We start from the raw sequence: 24,469 nt of genomic DNA, 5'->3' as shown, positions 1-24,469 counted from the left end.
ATGTTCACAGCAGTATGTGACAGCAAATTTATTTGTGTTCCTGTTCAATTTGTGCCATTCTTATGAACTGTTTTTCATTACAATAATTGGGAATGTCTGTGCAGTATAATTGTTTAGCACACTGCCTTTTCAGCACTCTGAGTCTCGGTCTGAATCCAGCCCGAACAATTAGACTGGAGGCCTCTTCTGTGGCGGTAACGTTTCATAGAGATTTTGGTCATTCGCAACTTGGCTCCTAGTGGACCCGCAGAACAAAATTGCCTGCAAACCTGCACAGTTACTCGGATGCCATAGGGTGACCAGTATAGAAAGTGAAAAAAATTGCATTGGTAGAGTGGGGGCGGAATCCAATTCTGAGGCTGGGAGAGAGTAGTGAATTTAACTCTGCGTCTGGCCATATTCTGCCCCACCCTGGGAGTGATGCTGACACAAAGTGCCTCAAGTGGAAAATTCCTAAATAAAAGAAAAGTAATTGGTTATGTAAGAAATACATCACTGCATTAGTAATTCTTTTTGGTGGCTTATTTTGTAAGAGGAATTGTGCCAATGTTTGTTGCATTAATGTGGGTTGCTTTTTAAAAACAAACTTTTCTCTCATTTCCCTTCAGTGCTCGACATGGCCAGGCATGTTCCGCTGTATAGAGCCCTACTGGAGTTGCTGCGTGCCATTGCTTCATGCACTTCCCTTGTGCCTCTCCTACTGCCTTTGTCAGGCGATAACAGCGAGGAGGATGAGGAGCATTCTGAAGCGCAGACTTCTGTTGGCACTTTACTAGCAAAAATGAAAACATGTGTGGATACTTACACCAACAGATTAAGGTATGTCTGGCAGTTGATGATAACTAGTGCTTTGGTGCTCCAAACTGGTCTCGACGTTCGGTCATGGATAATCTAGGGCTATTATTCTTTTTCCCTCCAGTCCAAAATCCAAGTAGGTGAGGTGTTTAAAAGTAAACAATGTCACTGTGCTTTTTTTTTTAAGATATAGAAGGGGGAAAAAATAACACTTGCTGTCTGGGTATTTGTTATTAAAATTCCCAGAGGGCTATGCTGAAATCAAACTGCTTGGTTCAAAATTGCACCTCCAGTTTTCAGCGCCATTTTGGAAGTTGAATGAATGAGGAAGAATGTTACGTTATCTACCATAAAATGGTCGTCCTCCTTTGTCCACGCACACTGTTTCCTCTCGACCAGTTCTTTAGCTTCTTCCATTTTTTCCGCTCAACTTTCTCCCTAAAGAATTGGTGTATGCTTGCAGAATGTCCAGCAGGATTGGAGGGGAAGGATCACTTGAGTACCATGGCCTGTGTGTACCAAATCCTTGCCAACTATGTCCCACAGTTTTTCCTCCTCTTAAATGACCGAGTATTCATTTGTATGTAGCGGTTGAACAGCATTAAAGAATGAAGAGCTAGCTTAAGGTAAATAATTGCATTTTGTTTTTCAGATTATTTTATTGAGTATGGCTTCAGTATGAATGCTGGGATGTCATTTATAGATGAAGCAAGATGAAATTTAAATTAGTATAGATATTACTTAACACTCCTCCCCCATAGTTCATGTAAATGTTGCATCACTGACTATTAACTCAACTCATTCGTCAATTTCCTGCACTGATCAGAGAAGATTCGATTTGTTACCTGACTTGTTTCCATGACTAAACGTTGGACTGAAATGAAAATGTTGTTCGTGTTTGACCTGCCACATTATTGATATTGTATGAGTGCCTGTCTTTGGTAACGCAAAAAAATCATCGTAAGCTAAAGGACTATTAACTTGGTCTTTTCAGCTGAGGTTCGTAGTATTTTAGTTCATGAGTCCAGTAAAAGTTTGAGTGCCATATGATTTGGAAAATATGGTTTTGAACACGAGCCCTTTCCCTAAATCAGATGCAAAAAGAAATCACCGATTACATTGGTTTATTGTTGACAGCTGGAAGCTTTTGCAGTATTTAACAAATTCTGATCGAGGAAACTGTATTTTTGAAACTTCATTTGAAATCTGTTCTGTCCCCTAATTTCTCCTCCCTGTGCATACTCATTACTGCCACCTACTGTTTGTCCATTCACTGAGACTGATGAGAGTGGGGACATTAAAGCCAAGGGCTTTTTCATTGTGCTCCCAGTGATGTCATGCCTGGCCAATCAGAAGTGTGCTCTTATAGGAGAGGACAATTTAAAGCAAAATAACAGAAAATGCTGGAAAAACTCAGCAGGCCAGGCAACATCCGTGGAGAGAGAAATAGTCAACGTTTCGGGTCGAAACCCTTCGTCAAGACTGAAAAAGCACAGGAAATGAAACAGATTAAAAGGCCAGTTTGAGGGCTGGGAAATGGGGATGAAAGAACAAGAGAGAAGTGAAGAGACATTAAGAGATATTCAAAACAAGGCGAGATGGTGATAGGACTAGTGGAGAGACAAAAGCCGGCTCCAGATTAGGTGTGAAATGCGCTGGCAGAATGGGAGACAGCTGCCATGTGGGAGAGAAAAAAAGGGGGAAGGGGCCAAAACAAAGGTGTGGATAAAAAATATATATAAAAATGTAATGGGGGCCGAGGTTATGATCTGAAATTGTTGAATTCGATATTGAGTCTGGAAGGCTGTGAAGTGCCTAATCGAATTTAAAGCAGTCTGCTACTTAGTAATGCTCATCCAAGTGGCTAAACTTGCCTAACAAGAGTAGAACCTTTTTGCGCATCAGTGAAAGGTGGGATTTGAACCTCAGCCCTGTGGGAAATCAGCATTCCACTATAGCTACCGGCTTGATCACGTCCTGTTTCATTTCTTGTTATTTCACCTTATTAGTATTGAACTCTTGTTTACCATTATCTACTGGCTGCACTTGACACAAAAATGTAGCTCCTGGTTCATTGATGTAAATGTCAGTGACATCTTGGTGCTCCGAGCAATTTTTCTGTCTGAGTCTGTTTAATACAATAAATTATGTATCCGTGCAGCCTGGGGTGGCTGTTTTGTTCATGAAAGATGATTTTTAAAGTAATTCTCTGGAAATCACATCGTAACTGGCACTTTTATGAATATTGTTCATAAATTGGCTATTTTAGCTATGAATTGGTCTTGGTCTACACAGTCATTTTTTTCAGCGAGTATTGTATTTTTCTTTTGAGCTGTAAAACTGTTATCATCTTCCCTCTTCTATGCCTAACAGCACACAAGACAACTTCTTTCTTCCACTGGTTGACATCTAGCAGAAAGTGCTCTGGGCTTTTTCCATAACGAAAACCCTTTTTATGTGAACAGGCTGTCAGCCTGACCAGGATAAAACTGTTGCAGAAGCAGAATACTGCTTATATAGCAACTAATAATTGGAAGCAGACACATACAGTAATGAATTGCCATAATCCAGTTTTATCAGTCTATAAATATTTTAACAATTTCAGTTCCTGTAGCTCCAAATTCTTTACTTGTGCATTTGTTGTGCTTAAACATGGCAAGATAAATTAGCTAGAATTATTTCCCTACCATCCCTCAGACACATCTGATCTCCTATTCATATAGGAATGATAGTATCATTATTTTTGTATGAATTTTATATAGTTAAAAAAAAAAGTTCCAGTTAAATCCCCCATGAAATGATGGTGCACGTCATCCATTAACTTTACCCCTTGGTGATTTCAACATAACCCCAAGTGAAGTTTTGTGCCAGCGTGTATTGCAGATTATCACAATTGCCAACCTCGGAATAGGCACTTTCTGAATGGTTTTTATAGAGTAAATAAGGAGAAAATGTTTCCAGTAGCAGAGGGGTCGGTAGCCAAAGGACACAGATTTAAGGCGATTGGCAATGAACCAGAGGTGACATGAGGAAACTTTTTTTTACAGAGTTCTTGTGATCTGGAATGCACTGAAGGGTGGTGAAAGCAGATTCAATAGTAACATTCAAAAGAGAATTGGATAAATACTTGAAGGGAAAAAATTTTACAGGGAAAGAGCAGGAGAGTAGGATTAATTGGATAGCTCTACCAAAGAGCCAGCACCGGACACGATGGGCCAAATGGCCACCTTCTGTGTTGGATCACGCTATGATTCTATTCTTTCACTTGTTTTCGATCCCCCACTTTGAGGTGACGTGGCTTTGCAATACATGGATATTTTCTCGCTCCATTCCCATCTACGGTGCTCTAAGCTAGAGTTTGAACTGGCATTACTGTCCCAAGCAGGTGTTCAGGAGTAAGGAAGTGCCCTTGCTTGGCTTGGCTGAAATTGTGGAATCGCGGGCACAGTCCTGTCTCCGACTTTATGGTGCAACAACCAGATAACAGATTTTTTTAAAGGTTCAATTTATCTTGTTACATTGAGCCAAATAACTCCAAGTAGCTATTATTAAACTGGAAGTATGGTTACTTGAAATTTGAGATTTAGTGAATAAGCAAAATGTAGATGTAGCAGGAATTGTGAAGTGAGCATTTGTGACGTTTAAGTGAAGGTACATGTGGGGAAAAAAAACTAAATCAAATGTTCTCGACATTATAGCTAATACCCCCAGTTGCCAACAAGAAAATAATCAGACCCTGATGTCCTGTGGCTTTTACATACGTCAAGCAACACTGCTTTGTATTTGGTGCAGAACCTCACAAGGGATTTTTGTCTCTTCAGGAGAACTTATTGGCTTTTACCCAATTCTGGCGTGAGCAGTGTTTTTTTGTTGCAATTTTCTCATCATCTGAAGGAGCAGACTCCTGCTGGGGTACAGTTCCATCAGTGCTTACAACCTTCTGTGCATCGGATGACAATTCTTTGAGTCTCCAAAATGAATCTTAAAGGAATACATAGAAATACATAAAAGTTACAAGACAGAAACAGGCCATGTGGCCCAACCAGTTCAAGTCTGCATTTACTCTCCACTCGAGCAAATCGTTTTAATCACATTTACCCATCCTATTCCCATATCCCTTCAACCCCTCTTCCTTCATCCACCTAACCAATCTAATCTTGAATGTTGGCATAGTTTCTACCTCGGTCACTAACACTGGAAGTGCATTCCACGGTCTCACAAGTGTCTGTGTAAAGAAGTTTCTCCTCCTAAATCTAAATCTCACACATTTAATCTTGTATCTATGGCTCCTCATTCTTGGTCACTGAACTACAGGAAACTGTCTGCTTCTATCGTCCCTATCCCATTCTTTCATAATTTTAAACACTTGAATTATATTGCCCCATAATCTATGTAGTTCTAATGGAAAAAGACCCAATTTTTAAAGTTTTTCTTCATATTTGTATTTCCTCATAACAGACAGCATTCTAGTGAATCTGTATTGTACCCTTCCTCAAGCCTCAATATTCTTCCTATAATGTGGATCCCAGTATTGTACACCGCACTCCAATTGTCTTAAGGTTTTAAATAGGCTCTTGTATTCTATACCTTGTGATAAAACCAAAAATTCCATTAACTTTTTTTATCGCCGAATCAACCTGAGATGCTCCTTTAATGTTCTGTGAAGCTGTACTCTTAAACCCCTCTGCTCTTTCACAACACCGAGCCGACTTCCATTCCGAGTATAATTACTGCTGCATCACCTCACACCTATTGACATTGAAATCCTGCTGCTGCTGCTGCTTAGCCCATTCCTCCATCTTTTCAGTGACCCTCTGGTCTTCTGATTTGGTACTAGGTGCAAATTTTGACACAACTCCCTCTAAGCCTGTGTCTATACATTGATATACACGATGAATAGAAGTGGCAGCTGGACTGAACTCAGAGGAGTTCCTGCCAGGCTCACAATCCTGAATTTGACTTTTTTTAAATTAATAGCTGAGACTTTATCTCCAACTTTTTTCTTTTTTAAAAAAAAAACCTTCCTCCTATCTCCTCTTGCTCGTTCCTTACAAAATTGATTACAAAACTCCTGTTAACTCCAACTCTTGTTTTAACAATATGTAATCCAATTTGCTATCCTCCCCCTTGGCAGGTGATTCATAGTCATAACGGCATAGAAGGAGGCCATTCAGCCCATCGAGTCCGTGCCGGCTCTCTGTAGAGCAATCCTGCCAGTCCCATTCCCCCGCTCTATCCCCGTAGCCCTGCAAGTTTATTTCCCTCAAGTGCCTATCCAGTCTCCCCTCAAACATTGAGTGTGTCCGCTTCCACCACTTCCGTCGGCAGCGAGTTCCAGGTCCTCACCACTCGCTGCGTAAAAAGATTTTCCTCACTTTCCCCCCTGTATCTCTCGCCCAAAACCTTAAATCTGTGTCCCCTAGTCCTTGTACCATCAACTAGTGCCTCTTTCTTTGAGTGAAAGAACCAAAAGGTAATTTTGATGATGATTTTATGTGCTGTACAAAAAGGATTGATATCCTGAAAATAGTCTCCCCCCACCCTGTGTTTATCTTTAATTTTGATTGTTGGGTTGTTCTGTTTGAGCTGTTCATTTCTGGAACAAGAGGCATAATTTATCTAAATTGGATCGTTCAAGAAATTTGTCCCCTCTGATTAATCCAGTTTGAAATAGTTTTAAGTATTACTGCTGCTCAGATGGCCTTTAGAAAATTATATTAAGCAGTCACCTAAAAAGGTCACTGCGTTGGTCCTGTGACTTCCATATCTGTTTGCCTCTTGCGGCACTCTTACAGTGTCATTCACAAACCTTGGTTTATAGCTGGATTAATACGGTTCATATTGAACCCTAACATTTTTCAGCCCTGACGAAGGGTTTCAACCTGAAATGTTGACTCTCTCTCCACGGATGTTGCCTGGCCTGCTGAGTTTTTCCAACATTTTCTGTTATTTCCTAAAATCTTAAACCCTTGTAACCTAAGTTTTTCAAATCTGAGGCCATAAGTAGAAACCAAAATACAGACTGTGGGATTGGCAGCAATGGGTTCTTCTTTGACATTGCTGCTGTTGCATTTGTTTAGATCCCTGGTTGTGATCAGCTGTGAAATGTTGATATTGAACAGAAGAGAATAGAAACTAAAATCTAGGTTAATAAAAACAGAAAATGCTAGATATACTCAGCAAGTCAGACAGCATCTGTGGAGAGAGAGTTAATGTTTCAGGTCGATGACCTTTCATCTGAGCTAGATCATCCAGGGCCCCAAACACCCCTTCCAGGTGAAACAGCGATTTACTTGTACTGCTTGCAATTTAGTATACTGTATTCGCTGCTCACGATGCGGTCTCCTCTACATTGGGGAGACCAAACGCAGATTGGGCGACTGCTTTGCGGAACACCTCCGTTCAGCCCATAAGGGTGACCCTGAGCTTCCGGTCGCCTGTCACTTTAATTCACCGCTTCACTCCCACTCTGATCTCTCTGTCCTCGGCCTATTACATTGTTCTAATGAAGCTCAACGGGGGGGGGGGAAGGAGCAAAACACGATTAAAATCGCTAAGGAGATGGTACTCGGTAAAATAATGGGACTTAAGGCGGATAAATCCCCCGGACCTGATGGCCTACATCCTCGGGTCTTGAGAGAAGTGGCGGTAGGGATTGGTGATTATTTTCCAAAACTCCCTGGACTCGGGGAAAAGTCCCGGCAGATTGGAAAACTGCTAATGTAACACCCTTATTTAAGAAGGGAAGTAGACAAAAAGCTGGAAACTATAGACCAGTTAGCCTAACATCTGTGGCTGGCAAAATGTTGGAGTCCATTATTAAGGAAACAGTAACAGAGCATTTGGATAAACATAATTTAATAGGACAGAGTCAGCATGGTTTTATGAAGGGGAAGTCATGTTTGACAAATTTGCGTGAATTCTTTGAGGACGTAACATACAGGGTGGATAAAGGGGAACCAGTGGATGTAGTGTATTTGGACTTCCAAAAGGCATTTGACAAGGTTCCACACAAGATTACTGATCAAGATAAAAAATCACAGGATTGGGGGTAATATACTGGCATGGGTGGAAGATTGGCTATCTAACAGAAAACAAAGAGTTGGGATAAATGGTTCATTCTCGGGCTGGCAATCAGTAACTAGTGGTGTTCCGCAGGGGTCAGTGCTGGGACCCCAACTCTTTACAATCTATATTAACGATTTGGAGGAAGGGACCGAGTGCAACATATCTAAGTTTGCCGACGATACAAAGATGGGAGGGAAAGCAGTGAGTGAGGAGGACATAAAAAACCTGCAAAAGGACATAGACAGGCTAAGTGAGTGGGCAGAGATTTGGCAGATGCAATATAATGTTGGAAAGTGTGAGGTTATGCACTTTGGCAGAAAAAATCAAAGAGCAAGTTATTATCTAAATGGAGAGAAACTGCAAAGTGCTACAGTACAAAGGGATCTGGGGGTCCTGGTGCATGAAACACAAAAAGTTAGTATGCAGGTGCAGCAAGTGATCAGGAAGGCCAATGGAATCTTGGCTTTTATTGCAAGGGGGATGGAGTATAAAAACAGAAGTCTTGCTGCAGTTATACTGGGTATTGGTGAGGCCACACCTGGAATACTGCGTGCAGTTTTGGTTTCCATATTTAAGAAAAGATATACTTGCTCTCGAGGCGGTTCAGAGAAGGTTCACTCGGTTGATTCCGGAGATGAGGGGGTTGACGTATGAGGAAAGGTTGAGTAGGTTGGGCCTCTACTCATTGGAGTTCAGAAGAATGAGAGGCGATCTTATCGAAACATATAAGATTGTGAGGGGGCTTGATCGGGTGGATGCGGTGAGGATGTTTCCACTGATGGGTGAGACTAGAACTAGGGGGCATAATCTTAGAATAAGGGACTGCCCTTTCAAAACTGAGATGAGAAACTTCTTCACTCAGAGGGTAGTAAATCTATGGAATTTGCTACCCCAGAGAGCTGTGGAAGCTGCAACATTAAATAAATTTAAAATGGAGATAGTTTCCTAGCAGATAAGGGAATTAGGGGTTACGGGGAGAGGGCAGGGAAGTGGACGTGAGTCTAGATTCGGATCAGCCATGATCCTATTGAATGGCGGAGCAGGCCCGAGGGGCCGTATGGCCTACTCCTGCTCCTACTTCTTATGTTCTTATGTAAGCTCGAGGAACAGCACCTCATCTTTCGATTGGGCACTTTGCAGGCTGCCGGACTCAACATTGAGTTCAACAATTTCAGATAATTATCCCTGCCCCCATTTTTCATGCTGTATGATTTTTGCCATTCCCATTTGCAACATTTTATCTTTCCTGCAAGTACAGGGTGTTCTTTCAATTCCTTCCTCCCCATCTAACCTCCCCCACCCCCTGTCTCTGCACCTGCTTAATATCTATTACATCTCCAGCTTTTTCCAGTTCTGATGAAGGGTCCCAGACCTTAACTCTGTTTCTCTCTCCTCGGATGCTGCCTGGCCTGCTGAGTGTTTCCAGCATTTTCTGCTGTTATTTCAGATTTCCAGCATCCGCAGTATTTTGCTATCATCTAGGTTGATGCTGTGCACCTGAAGTCTAGGGTTTGTGCCAGTGAAGGTGTTGTACAGTTAAAATTCCATGTAGAGTCTTATGAAGTTGAAGCGTCTCCAAGCACTTTACACAGTGAGATATTTTTGAAGTACAGTAACTTATGTTTAGTGGGGCTGCAGCCCATTTATATTCCGAGCATGTATATTGGAATTATCAGGCGAGTTGTCTTTTGTTTTAATAAAAGTGTTATTGTTTTCTGCCAGCTAAAATCTTTCTTCCAGAAATGATGGGAATAATAGTGTGATCATTTGGGAGCCAGCTTACCTGGGCATGTATTGCCACAGTTTTCAAAACGCAACAAACTTAAAACAAGGCAAAATGCCTTCTTAGATGGTGCAAGTCTTTGAAGCATCATTAATTCACTACTCATCAGACCCTTGTTAACCACAGTTTTGCATAAATGGTGGTATGTGAAAAATAATGGATACCTGGGAATATTTCATATTTTGTGGGTTGGCTTTACTTAGGTCTGTGCCGATGCTGTTTGGCAGCATATGTTTGTGATGTAATCGATGCATGCATATTGAGAAAATTAGATGGGTGCTATTTTTTTAATAAAACCCACTCAATGTTGCTCTTTTTGTTTCTGACAGATCCAAGAAAGATAAAAGTAAAGCGGGGTCCAAGACTGATGCAGCAGAAGCAGAAACTGAGGGACTAACGCTGCTTGTACCTGACATTCAGCAAACTGCGGAGATTGTCCAAGTGGCAACCACCAGCCTGCGACAGGCAGCGCATGGTATGGCTATCTGCTTTAATGGTGTACAGTTAAAGATGAAATGTTTGGCAACAGTTAGAAGAACTTGATTTGGACAGACTAGGCTTTAGTGTTGAAAAGCAAACCTTGCAGTATTAATTTTTTGTGGGAATATTTCTGCCATATTCCATGACATATGAAGAGACATTGGGTCGATTGGGCTTATACTCGCTGGAGTTTAGATGAGAGGAGATCTCATTGAAACTTATAAAATTCTAACAGGACTAGACAGACTAGATGCAGGAAGGATGTTCCCGATGGCAGGGGAGTCCAGAACCAGGGGTCACAGTCTAAAGATAAGGGGTAAGCCATTTAGGACAGAGATGAGGAGGAATTTCTTCACCCAGAGAGTGGTGAACCTGTGGAATTCTCTACCACACAAGGCAGTTGAGGCCAATTCATTAAATATATTCAAGAAGGAGTTAGATATATTTCTTAAGGCTAAAGGGATCAAGGGATATGGGGAGAAAGCAGGGACAGGGTACTGAATTTGGATGATCAGCCACGATCTCATTGAATGGTGGTGCAGGCTCGAAGGGCCGAATGGCCTACTCCTGCTCCTATCTTCTATGTTTCCAGGCTGCTGCTGATGGCAGTGCTCTCCGCAAAAATGTCAGTCTGCATCACTGGGAATGTGCATAGTCTACATTGACTTTGACTTTGATTTGATGTTTAACTATGAAAACAGCTCACGTTGGGCACTGTCTTCGGCAGAAACTTGTTCTCTCTCTTTCTCTTGCCCCCTCCCGCTCCCCTCAAGCTCTCACTCCTCATAGTGGTACTGGTGCCACATAGTATCTTTAGACTACCTTGTCAGTTCAGTCAAGTCCCAGTCAGAAAAATATACTGACAAACTGCTAGAAGGCTAACGGGGGACTCCCTGACCTTTGGCTGTCAAAGCAGGAAGTTATTTTTCAGTTGAACACTTTTTTCTCTCAAGTCATTAGCTTGAGAGCCCTTAAATCCAATGACTGCCTGATTTCTGCTGGGAATTGAACCCTACAGACATTTACATGCAAAGAAACTGTTGTGTAACTCTACTGCATTTTCTTTACTTTTAACAGATTGCAAAATGTTATCGGAAGTTTCATCCTCATCAAATCTGCTTTGCAGAACAATTTGCTTAAATAAACGGATGTACCTTCTTAACTACTGGTTTACTTCTCCCATGCTTTATATGTTGTTAGAGTACAAATCAGTGGGCTGTGGGTCACTGTCTATTGTCTTGCCAATGTGTAAATCTTAATGGTGTTTTAGTGCAAAAGGCATCACAGCTGAGTCAGATCCTGTCGTCTTCCACATGCATGCTGTCGCAGAAATGGTCACTGAATAGCGATCAGGCGCAGAAATTCCAGTCAATATTTTTGTCACTTTCTTAACCCAAGGATGCTGTGGCAGAATTGTAGTGTCACTGCCCCAACTGAGATCCCCTAACTCTGCACACACCAGAGATCAAACTAAAGAAAAGAAAGAACTTGCATTTATATAGCAACTAGAGAAGTACTTTGGCTCAGACGATGTGTTTCGGAGCTGTACAGACTGTTTATATACATAGACTTTACAGCACAGAAATAGGCTATTCGACCCAGCTGCTCTATGCCGGTGTTTGTGCGCCACGTGAGCCTCTTCCCACCCCTGTTTTTCCAACCCTATCAGTATCTCCTTCTATTCCTTTCACCCTTATCTAGCTTCACCTTATTTAAGCCACTGAGGAGGTCTCTGCAGAGATTTCAGTACTGTACTGGATTTGCCACGGTATTTATTCCCTGACTCTCTTGTTTCAGAAAAGAAAATTGCGGAATCAACAAAGAAAGCTATGACGAGACCGAGGCCTTCAGCAGTCACACGCTCGCTAGAGGAAAAATATGTAGCTGCAATGAAAAAACTGCAGTTCGGTAAGTTTTGTTTAACATATATCGCATAAAGAAGTCTGAAAAAGGGTGCAAGACATTTCCTGTGAATTGTGCTTTACTTAATTGAAGCTGTATCGGCGCCATTCCTTCAATGGCTCAGTAAGCAAATGTACTATACCTGCCACTTCCTCACTGAACAAATGTACTATACCTGCCACTTCCTCAGTGAGCAAATGTACTATACCTGCCACTTCCTCAGTGAACAAATGTACTATACCTGCCACTTCCTCAGTGAGCAAATGTACTATACCTGCCACTTCCTCAGTGAGCAAATGTACTCTACCTGCCACTTCCTCAGTGAACAAATGTACTATACCTGCCACTTCCTCAGTGAGCAAATGTACTATACCTGCAACTTCCGCAGTGAACAAATGTACTCTACCTGCCACTTCCTCAGTGAACAAATGTACTCTACCTGCCACTTCCTCAGTGAACAAATGTACTATACCTGCCACTTCCTCAGTGAACAAATGTACTATACCTGCCACTTCCTCAGTGAGCAAATGTACTATACCTGCAACTTCCGCAGTGAACAAATGTACTCTACCTGCCACTTCCTCAGTGAACAAATGTACTATACCTGCCACTTCCTCAGTGAGCAAATGTACTATACCTGCCACTTCCTCAGTGAGCAAATGTACTATACCTGCCACTTCCTCACTGAACAAATGTACTATACCTGCCACTTCCTCAGTGAGCAAATGTACTATACCTGCCACTTCCTCAGTGAGCAAATGTACTATACCTGCAACTTCCGCAGTGAGCAAATGTACTATACCTGCCACTTCCTCACTGAACAAATGTACTATACCTGCAACTTCCGCAGTGAGCAAATGTACTATACCTGCCACTTCCTCAGTGAGCAAATGTACTATACCTGCCACTTCCTCAGTGAGCAAATGTACTATACCTGCCAGTTCCTCAGTGAGCAAATGTACTATACCTGCCACTTCCTCAGTGAGCAAATGTACTATACCTGCCACTTCCTCAGTGAGCAAATGTACTATACCTGCCACTTCCTCAGTGAGCAAATGTACTATACCTGCCACTTCCGCAGTGAGCAAATGTACTATACCTGCAACTTCCGCAGTGAGCAAATGTACTATACCTGCAACTTCCTCACTGAACAAATGTACTATACCTGCCACTTCCTCAGTGAGCAAATGTACTATACCTGCAACTTCCGCAGTGAGCAAATGTACTATACCTGCAACTTCCGCAGTGAGCAAATGTACTATACCTGCAACTTCCGCAGTAAGCAAATGTACTATACCTGCAACTTCCGCAGTGAGCAAATGTACTATACCTGCAACTTCCTCAGTGAGCAAATGTACTATACCTGCAACTTCCGCAGTGAGCAAATGTACTATACCTGCCACTTCCTCACTGAACAAATGTACTATACCTGCAACTTCCGCAGTGAGCAAATGTACTATACCTGCAACTTCCACAGTGAGCAAATGTACTATACCTGCAACTTCCGCAGTGAGCAAATGTACTATACCTGCCACTTCCTCACTGAACAAATGTACTATACCTGCAACTTCCGCAGTGAGCAAATGTACTATACCTGCAACTTCCGCAGTGAGCAAATGTACTATACCTGCCACTTCCTCACTGAACAAATGTACTATACCTGCAACTTCCGCAGTGAGCAAATGTACTATACCTGCAACTTCCGCAGTGAGCAAATGTACTATACCTGCAACTTCCGCAGTGAGCAAATGTACTATACCTGCCACTTCCTCACTGAACAAATGTACTATACCTGCAACTTCTGCAGTGAGCAAATGTACTATACCTGCCACTTCCTCAGTGAGCAAATGTACTATACCTGCCACTTCCTCAGTGAGCAAATGTACTATACCTGCAACTTCCACAGTGAGCAAATGTACTATACCTGCAACTTCCGCAGTGAGCAAATGTACTATACCTGCCACTTCCTCACTGAACAAATGTACTATACCTGCAACTTCCGCAGTGAGCAAATGTACTATACCTGCAACTTCCACAGTGAGCAAATGTACTATACCTGCAACTTCCGCAGTGAGCAAATGTACTATACCTGCCACTTCCTCACTGAACAAATGTACTATACCTGCAACTTCCGCAGTGAGCAAATGTACTATACCTGCAACTTCCGCAGTGAGCAAATGTACTATACCTGCAACTTCCGCAGTGAGCAAATGTACTATACCTGCCACTTCCTCACTGAACAAATGTACTATACCTGCAACTTCCGCAGTGAGCAAATGTACTATACCTGCAACTTCCGCAGTGAGCAAATGTACTATACCTGCAACTTCCGCAGTGAGCAAATGTACTATACCTGCAACTTCCGCAGTGAGCAAATGTACTATACCTGCCACTTCCTCACTGAACAAATGTACTATACCTGCCACTTCCTCAGTGAGCAAATGTACTATACCTGCAACTTCCGCAGTGAGCAAATGTACTATACCTGCCACTTCCTCAGTGAGCAAATGTACTATACCTGCCACTTCCTCAGTGAGCAAATGTACTACATGATGTTGATGTTGTAACTGATGTCAGCATCCCTAGGCTAGGGAGGGAAAACATTGGCCACAGTTTCATCTGTTTACGACTATCCAACAACCTCTGTTGGAGGTGTAGCTGTTGGGTGAACACCTGTTTTTGAACTTGGCTATTACAGCAGCTACCTACAGGAATGGCTTTTTGAGTGAGCTCCCGAAGAGCTGTTGGAAACTATGGAATTGTTACCTCAAGGTGGGAGAGGTAAAGGGAGACGATAGAGGCTAAAAATAGCTGCATTTTATTTTACTGTAAATAGAATTCTCAAAATCATAACATTCTTTGGGGCATTGCATTTTAGATTTATTTTTTTAATTAATTGGTTAAAATTTCATCATTTGGAAAGGTGGTCAAGTCAGTGAAAATTTCACTGCCTGACCTATGCAGCTGCCCATCAGCCATATACAGATCGGGTATAAATGGTGAGCATCTTTGCAGTTTATTCAGAGATGTTGCTATGTGTGTTTGAGCATTCGTGATTTTAGAAATTAACTGGGGGCATTGTAGCTTTCAGATGAGTAAAAGCTAGTTATCTCTTGGCACGTGTTTACACTGGGAAGAGTCTTGGTGCATTTATATAACTCTGCAATTCTCTCAAAATAAGTAGAAATGCTGAGGACATGCTAACGGGAAAAATGGTTCACCAGATAATGAAATTAATACAGGAAACTCTTTTTTATACGGGACCGGCGTGGTGCCGGTTGATCAGAAAGTCCGGATTACAGAGGTGTATACTTACCAAGGTACCAGAGCCCCGTACACGGCCACGGGTGCAGGAACCCCGGTTACACGGCCACTAATACTTACCTGAACCTGCTCCTGAATTTTGCTGGTTGAGAGAGTTTCCTGCATTAAAACATCTGAACAAGAAGGAAAAAATGTAAATGTTGAGAGCGGCTATAGAGAAGTGATTAATAGACTGCTGCTTGAAGGGGTTGGCGCAGGCTTTCTTTCCCTCTCGCCAGGGAATCGGAATAATTATTACTGTCCAAATCCTTATTGTACCCTGAGGAACGTAACACAAGTAGTAAAAAGCTGGCAACATTTAGAACATCTTGGCTGAGTACACAGAATTCGCTTCTCCTTATTATGGTGCGTTAAATGTTCCATCCACCACTTTATGCCTACACAGACACTATCTGCCGACGAAGGAAGTTTTTCTGCAGCAGATAGGCCTGGTTGTAGATGTGATTCCCAGTTCCCCTGAAGGGGGTTTTAAAATGTGCAGTCTAATCATCGCCAGTGCAGATCTGATACTGTAAGCAAATTTGTGCCAAGTGCTGATTTCTGAAAATTGATTAGCCTTAGAAAAATGGTGCACTGCATTTGTGAAAATCCAGCATTTTGGATTTTCATTCTCCTTCCACACCACCCCACACCCCACCTCTGGCTAAGATCAGTCCCCTCCATTATAAATAAAAACAGAAAATGCTGGAAATACTCAGCAGGTCAGGCAGGATCTGTGGAGAGAGAAACCGAGTTAATGTTTCATCACCTCTATTATATATAACCTTAGTTAGGAGGATTGTTGTTAATTTGGTAGTCAGGGCTATTTGATGCTACCTGCTTTTTCCCTCTTTGAGATTGCCAAAATGAGGTGGGCAGTGTCTTTTTTTTAGTCCTTCAACTTGTGCGTGACCTATTTGAGCTCCATTATTGAGTTTTATTGTTCCTCGATCTTTTGCCAGTAATGCTATTGAACAGGCTGTTAGGAGGTGCATGAGAGCAGTTCCTGTCCGATTACACTCCAGTGAAACACTTTGGGATGCTTTTCTATGTTTAAAGGTGCGATATAAATGCAAATTATTGGTGTTTTATCTGTGCAGTTTAAAATAAACACTCAAAATGGGGTCCAGCTGCAAACTCAAGATGGGCAAAATGTTAACTGTTTCTCAACCTAGCTGCTAGTCAGATGTAGTTCATTTCTCATGTCATTCTGATTCAGAATGATAGAAATGAGTGAAATCAGTTATTAAAATTTGATATACTGTAGTAGAATGAGAAAATTGGCATTTTGACAAAAGCCATTCACTAAAAAACACTCAGTTCAGGCATCTTATTTTACATAATACGACACTGAGCACCCACTTAATATGGCCCATGGTGTTTTTAATTGACAAGTGCTTTGTGTGAACATCTGAAAGATGTGCCATATAAACTTTTGGATTTTCTCTCCAAACTGCTCACAAATGAGCCTTATGCAATCATAACTTCATAAAAGATCATCTGATCTGGATTGAAATTATATTAAGTGCTGAGAAATGGGAATAAAGCATAAAATAAAATAAACATTATGGGACCTAGATATGAATCCAATGATGAGGTCCTAAACCAAATGAATTTCAACCCAATTCCTAAAGGATGTTGGGGCTACAACACAAAACTACCTAGAGTTGATACTAAACTGGTGATCTCCCTTGAGATGCCATGACCGTGTTTGGTGTGGGAAGTGAACAAATTTACATTGGTGTCTTAGGGTCTATTCTGCTGCTTACTGTAAGGCACTATTGAGCATGGAGCATTAGACCGGAGTTTGTTGCTTGCATTAGTTTCCGAGTGCAGAATAGTTACATTTCTCAATAACTTGAACATATGCAATTATAAATAATTGAAATATTCATTCATAAGATTATGAATTTAGCCATTGTAATACACTGTATTCTAGCGCTGGACTCCATTGTGTTTTTTGGAAGCTAGCAGTTTTGTAGAAATGCTCAGTTTGGCAGTGTTAAGTAGGTGATCTCCGCTTGAATTTATGAACTGAATCTATTCTGAACAAGATGATCACAATGATGTAATCAGACATGTATACTGAATGGAAAAAGATGGTAGGGTTAGCAAATGGATTTCGAAGCATTTGCCTTTGTCATGTTAGGGAAATATTATACCCAACCGACTGGCCTTGGGCCCATATATGTCTGGTTTACCTGAAAGGGATATGTAGATAAACCAGCCTCGTCCCCTGATCTCTCAGTCCTGGCAGATTTTTAGTTCTGATCATTTCATTGGTTAACCCTGTTGTGTGTGTAAAGCATCATCTCTAATTATATACCTGTACTTAAAAGTGTTTTTGTTTTTAGATACTGCTGAGATGGTCACTGAAGACGATGATGGAAAATTGGTGTTCAAAGTAAACTACCATTACATGTCTCAGGTGAAGAATGCTAGTGATGCTAACAGTGCTGCCAGAGCCAGACGCCTTGCCCAGGAAGCTGTCACACTCTCAACATCTCTGCCTCTTTCCTCCTCATCCAGTGTGTTTGTGCGTTGTGATGAGGAGCGATTGGATATCATGAAGGTAAATACAAAATGATAACGCTAAAACGGTTAACCAATACATGGGTAAATAGCCTTAAGAGTAAATACACAAATTGCATCAGTTTTGGTACAATTTATTCAAAATGTTGATATTTGTTATGAACCATCAAGTCCATCATGATTTTGAAAATAGTGAATCTTGGCTGTGCTATTGCAGAAGACATTGAACACAATGCCAAGCCTTTACCACACGGGGAGAAAATCCAACTGCATCAGTGACCCTGGACCACACTCGTACTCCTGTCACCTTCTGCAGATGAGCATGTGCAGCAGCCTTGGTAGCTGGTCACCTGCCTGCTCTCTTGGCCAGAGCGTTTGTGGCATGTTGTGACCTAAAATTAAGGCTGAGGGAATGTTACTTTAAATGACTTGCAATTAAAAAAAATAATTTCATACTAAATTTGAAAGGTTTTTTTTCACCTTCCATCCGATATTGAATTCCAGATGAGTACAAAAGGTAAAATGTGTTTGAGATAAGTAAGACATGCCAGCGAACTTCAAATTCTAATGGACTAAGCTTTATAGCCATCTGGTAGTGACGAACTTGAATCAGCGTCATTTATGTCAAAATCTACTCAATCTAATGTACCAAATTTTAAAGAAGGTTTAGACCCTACCCGTCCCTCACCACCCCAATCCTTTATTGATCTTCTCTCCTCTTTGCAATCCAACTGTTATTTCACCATGTAAAACAAAGACAGACTTTCATTTATATAGCTCCTTTCATGACCACCGGATGTCCCAAAGCACTTTACAGCCAATGAAGTACTTTTGAAGCATAGTCACTGTTGTAATGTAGGAAATGTGGAACTGGATGTGCCGGAAGATCCGATTTTACAAATTCTTGCATTATTCTGTTTTTATTAGCAACTGGGTAACATTGTGGAGCGGTTATGATTCAGATTTATGTAAACATTTCCTCACATACATCAGCATTCTTTTAAAATCAAGAAAAACTGCCAAAGTGTACGCCAAAATGGTGTTTCTGATGATTCTTTCCTCCTCCATCAGGTTCTAATCACAGGACCATCCGAAACACCCTATGCGAATGGTTGTTTTGAATTTGATGTATATTTTCCCCAAGATTATCCAAATTCCCCTCCACTTGTAAACCTGGAGACCACGGGAGGACACAGTGTACGATTTAACCCAAACCTTTACAATGATGGAAAGGTAAGGAAATAGATTGTAGGTTATTTGTGTTCAAGTAAAGCTGGATTTGTTTGGAAATCCTTAAAGGAGATCTTCCCCTTTTGTGCAGCGAGGGTAAGCTTGTAATGAATGGGTACATAAAATGATTTACTCTGTGTAAGTTAATGATTTGTATTCCAACATTTAGAAACTGATTACATTTTGTGAGAATAGGTTTGTGCGGTTTTGGGTCAATTTTTGTTGCCAGCACTTCTCTGTCACTGATTCAAGTTAATTGCGACAGCGACACGAGGGGAACAAGGGTTCAAACCAGTGAAAGGCAAATTTAGGACTGATGTCAGGAAGTTCATCACACACCGTGATCCACATGTAGAATGGACTTCTGGGCAAGATAGAGGCATCAAAAACCTTGGAAGCATTAAAGGATCTCTTGGATGACATGATGAAGGAGCTCTCTGGTTATTTCAGATTGGATGAGCTACAATGAACACAGGAACAAGAATGGGCTCTTTGGCCCATCAAGCCTTGCAGCTCTTTTTAATCCCAGTTCCCTGCCCATTCTCCATATATCTTAATACCTTTACTTTCCCAATGGTTCTGTATCCATTGACTTTTGGAACAGTGAGTTCAACATTCTCTCAACCCTTCACATGAAGTTTTCCTGCATTCACTTAACAGTGTATTGTAACTTTAGTATTCTGCCCCCTTGTTCTGTTTTCCCCTACCAGTGGGGCTTATTAATTTTCTTCATTATTTTAAACTGCTCAATTGTAACAACCCTTAACTGTGTCACCTCCTTGGAATTAACCCAAGTTTACCTCATCTCATAGCTAAGATCGACCAAAAAGTCTGTCTTATCGGCACGTATCTGTCAAGTTCATTGTGTTACTGATGCCAGATGCCATTCGAGCTGTAGGATTTAAAATCATCATTAAAAATAATTTGTAGTTGATTATTGGATAATTTGGTGGCTGGTTGCTTAAGGATTCTGTTGGTGTGGAGCCCTGCGAAGCCACACACAATCCTTGAGCAACGTGTTGCAATAATTGTGCATGTCTCTGACTCTTGGTATGATTTTCCTTTTTTCCAGGTCTGTTTAAGCATTCTCAACACCTGGCATGGAAGACCAGAGGAGAAGTGGAATCCTCAAACATCTAGTTTTTTGCAAGTAAGCAGAAAGTACTTGGTTTTCATTTAGGGTATGGTTTTAGAAAAGCAAGAAGTACCTTAAATCTAAAGGGATTGATCATCTCATCAGCAGCAAGTATATTAAGATGTCAGGAAATGCTGAATTTGACATTATATCTGAGCAATAATTTAAATTTGCTCAGTGTTGGCAAATGTTAGGCATCCAGTGTAAATGGAAAGAGTATTGGCAAGAATACCAGGCACAATGTCCCTGCGTAACTAAAAGAGGTGCACAGAACTAAAGCTGAGAGAGAAATGGTTTGGTATAAGAGGTGTCATATATAAAAAATTTATATATCAGTTTGGTAAAATACAAGAACAAAGGATCTTCGTGCTCACATGATTTCAATCTTGGAATTGGGGAGGATACTTTCTCCAGAATGCATTGGATGCTGGTTTATCTCTTGGGCCAAATCTGGAACCAGGTCAATCATAACAAGCCTGTAACTAATGCTGTTCTCCGATATGGTCTCCAACGCAGAACAAAAGCTTAGGGCTGGATTTTCTCAATGTAGACGTGCTGGCGGCGGGACTTCTGATTTCCGGGTTTCAGTCCCGTCCCCATCGGCATCTGACCAACCCACGCTATTTTCCCTTGATTGGCCTTGTTGAGCCCACCCTGTGGGCTTACCGGCCAATTAAGGGAAAGCTGGTGACTGATGACGTCAGCGTATGACGCTTCATCTGTCGCAAATTTTTTGACAGATGAATTGTCAGCGTTTGACAGCTTTGAGAAGCTTTCAAACACTGACGGTCTCTGTTCTAAGGTGAGCCCTTGCACACAGGCTCACCAAGACCCCTCTCCTCAGCAGAAAGCAGATGTCTGCTGCATCTGAGAATGCAGCAGCCATTCTGTCATCTCTGCCGTTGAGATGAGGCATCTCCAGATCCTCAAAGGTTGAAGCCCGCAGAAAGAAGCAAAAGTAAGGAAACTTTTTCCAACACTTTACACTCGCCTCTTGTACTTACCTGTCCACACTTGCACCCATCATTCACCTCTACAGCTGACATTTCGACCCCTCTCACCTCCGCAGACCCACTACTCGCCTTGCTGACCCTGACGAGGTTCACAGCCGTCGGGAAGACCACAATTGCAGGCGTAAAATGGGGATAAGCCTCAAAACTGCCTGTTAACTACCTGTCAGCAGGCAGTTAATTGGCTCTAATCCTCTTCCCGCCTCGAGGAGACGGGTCCCTGTGCGACTCGGGGACCCACCTCCCGGGAAGATGGCACGGAGGCGGGTTGGGAGCGGGGTTGGTACCTGCTCCCTGTTTCTGCCATTTTCCCGGCCAGTCCCGCCTCCCCAGGGCTGGGAAAATTCCCCCCTTAGAGTCTGAAGACACTGTCCCCATTTTTGGCACCATGCAGGAAATACTTCACTGCTTCTTCATAGTGTCTAACATTTGACCTTTTGATATACCTATCAATTCATCCAATGAAAAGCGACGAGTTAAGAAAGTAACTATAGGTTTTTATTGGCTAAATAACAGAGCCCACCCTCGTGGGTGATCGGATCCAACAAGGAGGAATACCAGCCAGTCGACCACCTTTATACCTGGGCAGGTAGGTGGAGCCATGGGCGGAGTCAGCAGTGGTCAGCCCAGGTATAACAGCGTGACAAGAGGCGACCTCGTATAGTGATACAACAGTGTGAACAGTGATAACCATAGAGTAACGATATAACAGTGATAACTATAGTGTAACGATAGTGAATGACAAAAGTGGTTTACCACATTCACCCCTTGTTTAAATTTGAGTCCGGCGGGGTGATGTGTACTACCAGTTCTGGTATGTCAGTCTGTCCGGAGGCCTCGTAAGCCTTTCCGATCGTCGCAGCGGCGGTGTTGCATTCTCCGGCGGTGATGCTGGTGTCTGCGTGGTCGGCGAGGGCTCGTGGGGTTCCGGCATGCCGTCTACCTGAGCTGGAATCGGGGGGGGGGGGGTGGTGTGGTGGGGGGGTGAAGGTGGTGTCTCCGGAATGCCCGAGGGTGCGAGGTCTCGCAAGGAGACTGTGTCCTCCCGCCCGTCTGGGTATGCCACATAGGTGTACTGAGGGTTGGCGTGCAGGAGGTTCACCCTCTCGACCAGGGGGTCCGTTTTATGGGCCCTCACATGCTTTCGCAGCAGGACGGGCCCCGGAGAGGTCAGCCAGGTTGGTAGTGTGGTTCCCGTAGTCGACTTCCTGGGGAAAACAAACATTCGTTCATGGGGGGTGGCGTTAATGGCAGTGCAAAGTAGTGACCGGATGGAATGCAGCGCTGCCGGGAGGACTTCCTGCCAGCGGGAGGTTGGGAGGCCCTTAGACTTTAAGGCTAAGAGGACGGCCTTCCATACAGTCGCGTTCTCTCTTTCCACCTGGCCGTTCCCTCGAGGGTTGTAGCTGGTGGCCCTGCTTGCAGCAATACCTCTTGCTAGTAGGAACTGACGGAGTTCCTCGCTCATGAAGGAGGAGCCCCGGTCACTATGTATATAGTTTGGGAACCCGAACAAGGCGAAGAGGTCGTTCAGGCATTTAATGACCGTGGTACTGGTCATGTCTGGGCAGGGGAAGGCGAAGGGAAAACGGGAGTACTCATCAACAATGTTGAGGAAGTACACATTACGGTCAGAGGACGGGAGGGGCCCCTTAAAATCGATGCTCAAGCGCTCGAAGGGGCGGGTGGCCTTGATCAGGCTTGCTCTGTCCGGCCTAAAGAAATGCGGTTTGCACTCGGCACAAGTCTGGCAGTTCCTGGTCATGGTCCTGACCTCCTCGATGGAGTAGGGCAGGTTGCGGGCCTTAATGAAGTGGTAAAGTCTGGTGACTCCGGGGTGGCAGAGGTCGTTGTGGAGGGTCTGAAGTCTATCAATTTGCGCGTTGGCGCATGTAATTCGTGATAGAGCATCAGGGGGTTCGTTCAGCTTACCTGGCCGGTACAAGATATCATAATCATAGGTGGAGAGTTCGATTCTCCACCTCAAGATCTTGTCGTTCTTGATTTTACCCCTCAGCTTGTTATTAAACATAAAAGCGATCGAACGCTGGTCGGTGAGGAGGGTAAATCGTTTGCCTGCCAGGTAGTGCCTCCAGCGTCGTACAGCCTCCACAATCGCCTGGGCCTCCTTCTCGACCGACGAGTGTCGGATCTCAGGGCCCTGTAGGGTCCTTGAGAAGAAGGCCACCGGTCTCCCCTCCTGGTTAAGGGTAGCGGCTAGGGCGAAGTCGGATGCATCGCTCTCCACTTGGAAGGGGATGGACTCATCCACCGCGTGCATTGTGGCCTTAGCAATGTCTCCCTTAATGAGGGAGAAGGCAGCGCACGCTTCCTCCGTAAGGGGGAAGGATGTGGACTTCATGAGGGGTCTGGCTTTGTCCGCATAATTGGGCACCCATTGGGCATAGTAGGCGAAGAGCCCCAGGGTTCTCTTCAGCGCCTTTGGGCAGTGGGGGAGGGGTAACTCCATGAGGGGGTGCATTCTTTCGGGGTCGGGGCCGATGAGTCCGTCCTCTACTACGCAGCCGAGGATGGCAAGGCGTGAGGTGTTAAACACACATTTCTCCTTATTGTAGGTGAGGTTCAGCCGTTGGGCCGTATGGAGGAATCTCTCCAGATTAACATCATGGTCCTGCCGGTCGCGGCCGCAGATGGTGACGTTATCTAGATAGGGGAACGTGGCGTGCAGCCCGTTCTGGTCAACCATCCGGTCCATCTCCCTTTGGAAGACCGAAACCCCGTTGGTGACGCCGAAGGGAACCCTAAGGAAGTGGTAGAGGCGGCCATTCGCCTCGAAGGCGGTATACTGGCGGTCCTCAGGGCGGATAGGGAGTTGGTGGTAGGCCGACTTAAGGTCGATGGTAGAGAATACTCGGTATTGTGCAATCTGATTGACCATATCAGATATGCGGGGAAGGGGGTATGCGTCCAGCTGGGTGTACCGGTTTATGGTCTGGCTGTAGTCGATGACCAGGCGGTTTTTATTGCCGGTCTTAACGACCACGACCTGGGCACGCCAGGGGCTGCTGCTCCCCTCGATGATGCCCTCCTTCAGGAGATGCTGCACCTCAGAGCTAATGAAGGCTCTGTCCCCGGCGCTGTACCGCCTGCTCTTGGTAGCGACGGGTTTGCAGTCGGGGGTGAGGTTAGCGAACAGGGAAGGTGGCGGGACCTTGAGGGTGGATAGGCCGCAGGTGTTACGCGGTGGGCGGTTTAAAGGCTGCTGGTTGT

At 43.4% G+C, this 24,469-nt stretch overlaps 1 protein-coding gene across 5 annotated transcripts in view; it reads left to right on the top strand.

Moving 5' to 3' along the window:
- Positions 1-24,469, top strand: part of birc6 (baculoviral IAP repeat containing 6) — a 261,261-nt gene that overhangs the window by 202,431 nt on the left and 34,361 nt on the right. For all 5 annotated transcript variants that reach the window (XM_085980116.1, XM_085980115.1, XM_085980112.1 and 2 more), the window contains 6 exons: positions 609-819; positions 9,976-10,121; positions 11,924-12,034; positions 17,686-17,903; positions 18,935-19,096; positions 20,166-20,243. In XM_085980116.1, coding sequence (XP_085836242.1) covers positions 609-819; positions 9,976-10,121; positions 11,924-12,034; positions 17,686-17,903; positions 18,935-19,096; positions 20,166-20,243 — 926 coding nt within the window. The remainder of the gene's footprint in view (positions 1-608; positions 820-9,975; positions 10,122-11,923; positions 12,035-17,685; positions 17,904-18,934; positions 19,097-20,165; positions 20,244-24,469) is intronic.

The sequence above is a fragment of the Somniosus microcephalus genome, chromosome 3, assembly GCF_052327205.1.
Source record: "Somniosus microcephalus isolate GS21.2 chromosome 3, FLI_Smic_1.0, whole genome shotgun sequence".
Classification (NCBI taxonomy): domain Eukaryota; kingdom Metazoa; phylum Chordata; class Chondrichthyes; order Squaliformes; family Somniosidae; genus Somniosus; species Somniosus microcephalus.
The sequence above is the reverse complement of the archived record's forward strand: the minus strand, read 5'-3'. Positions and strand labels throughout refer to the sequence as shown.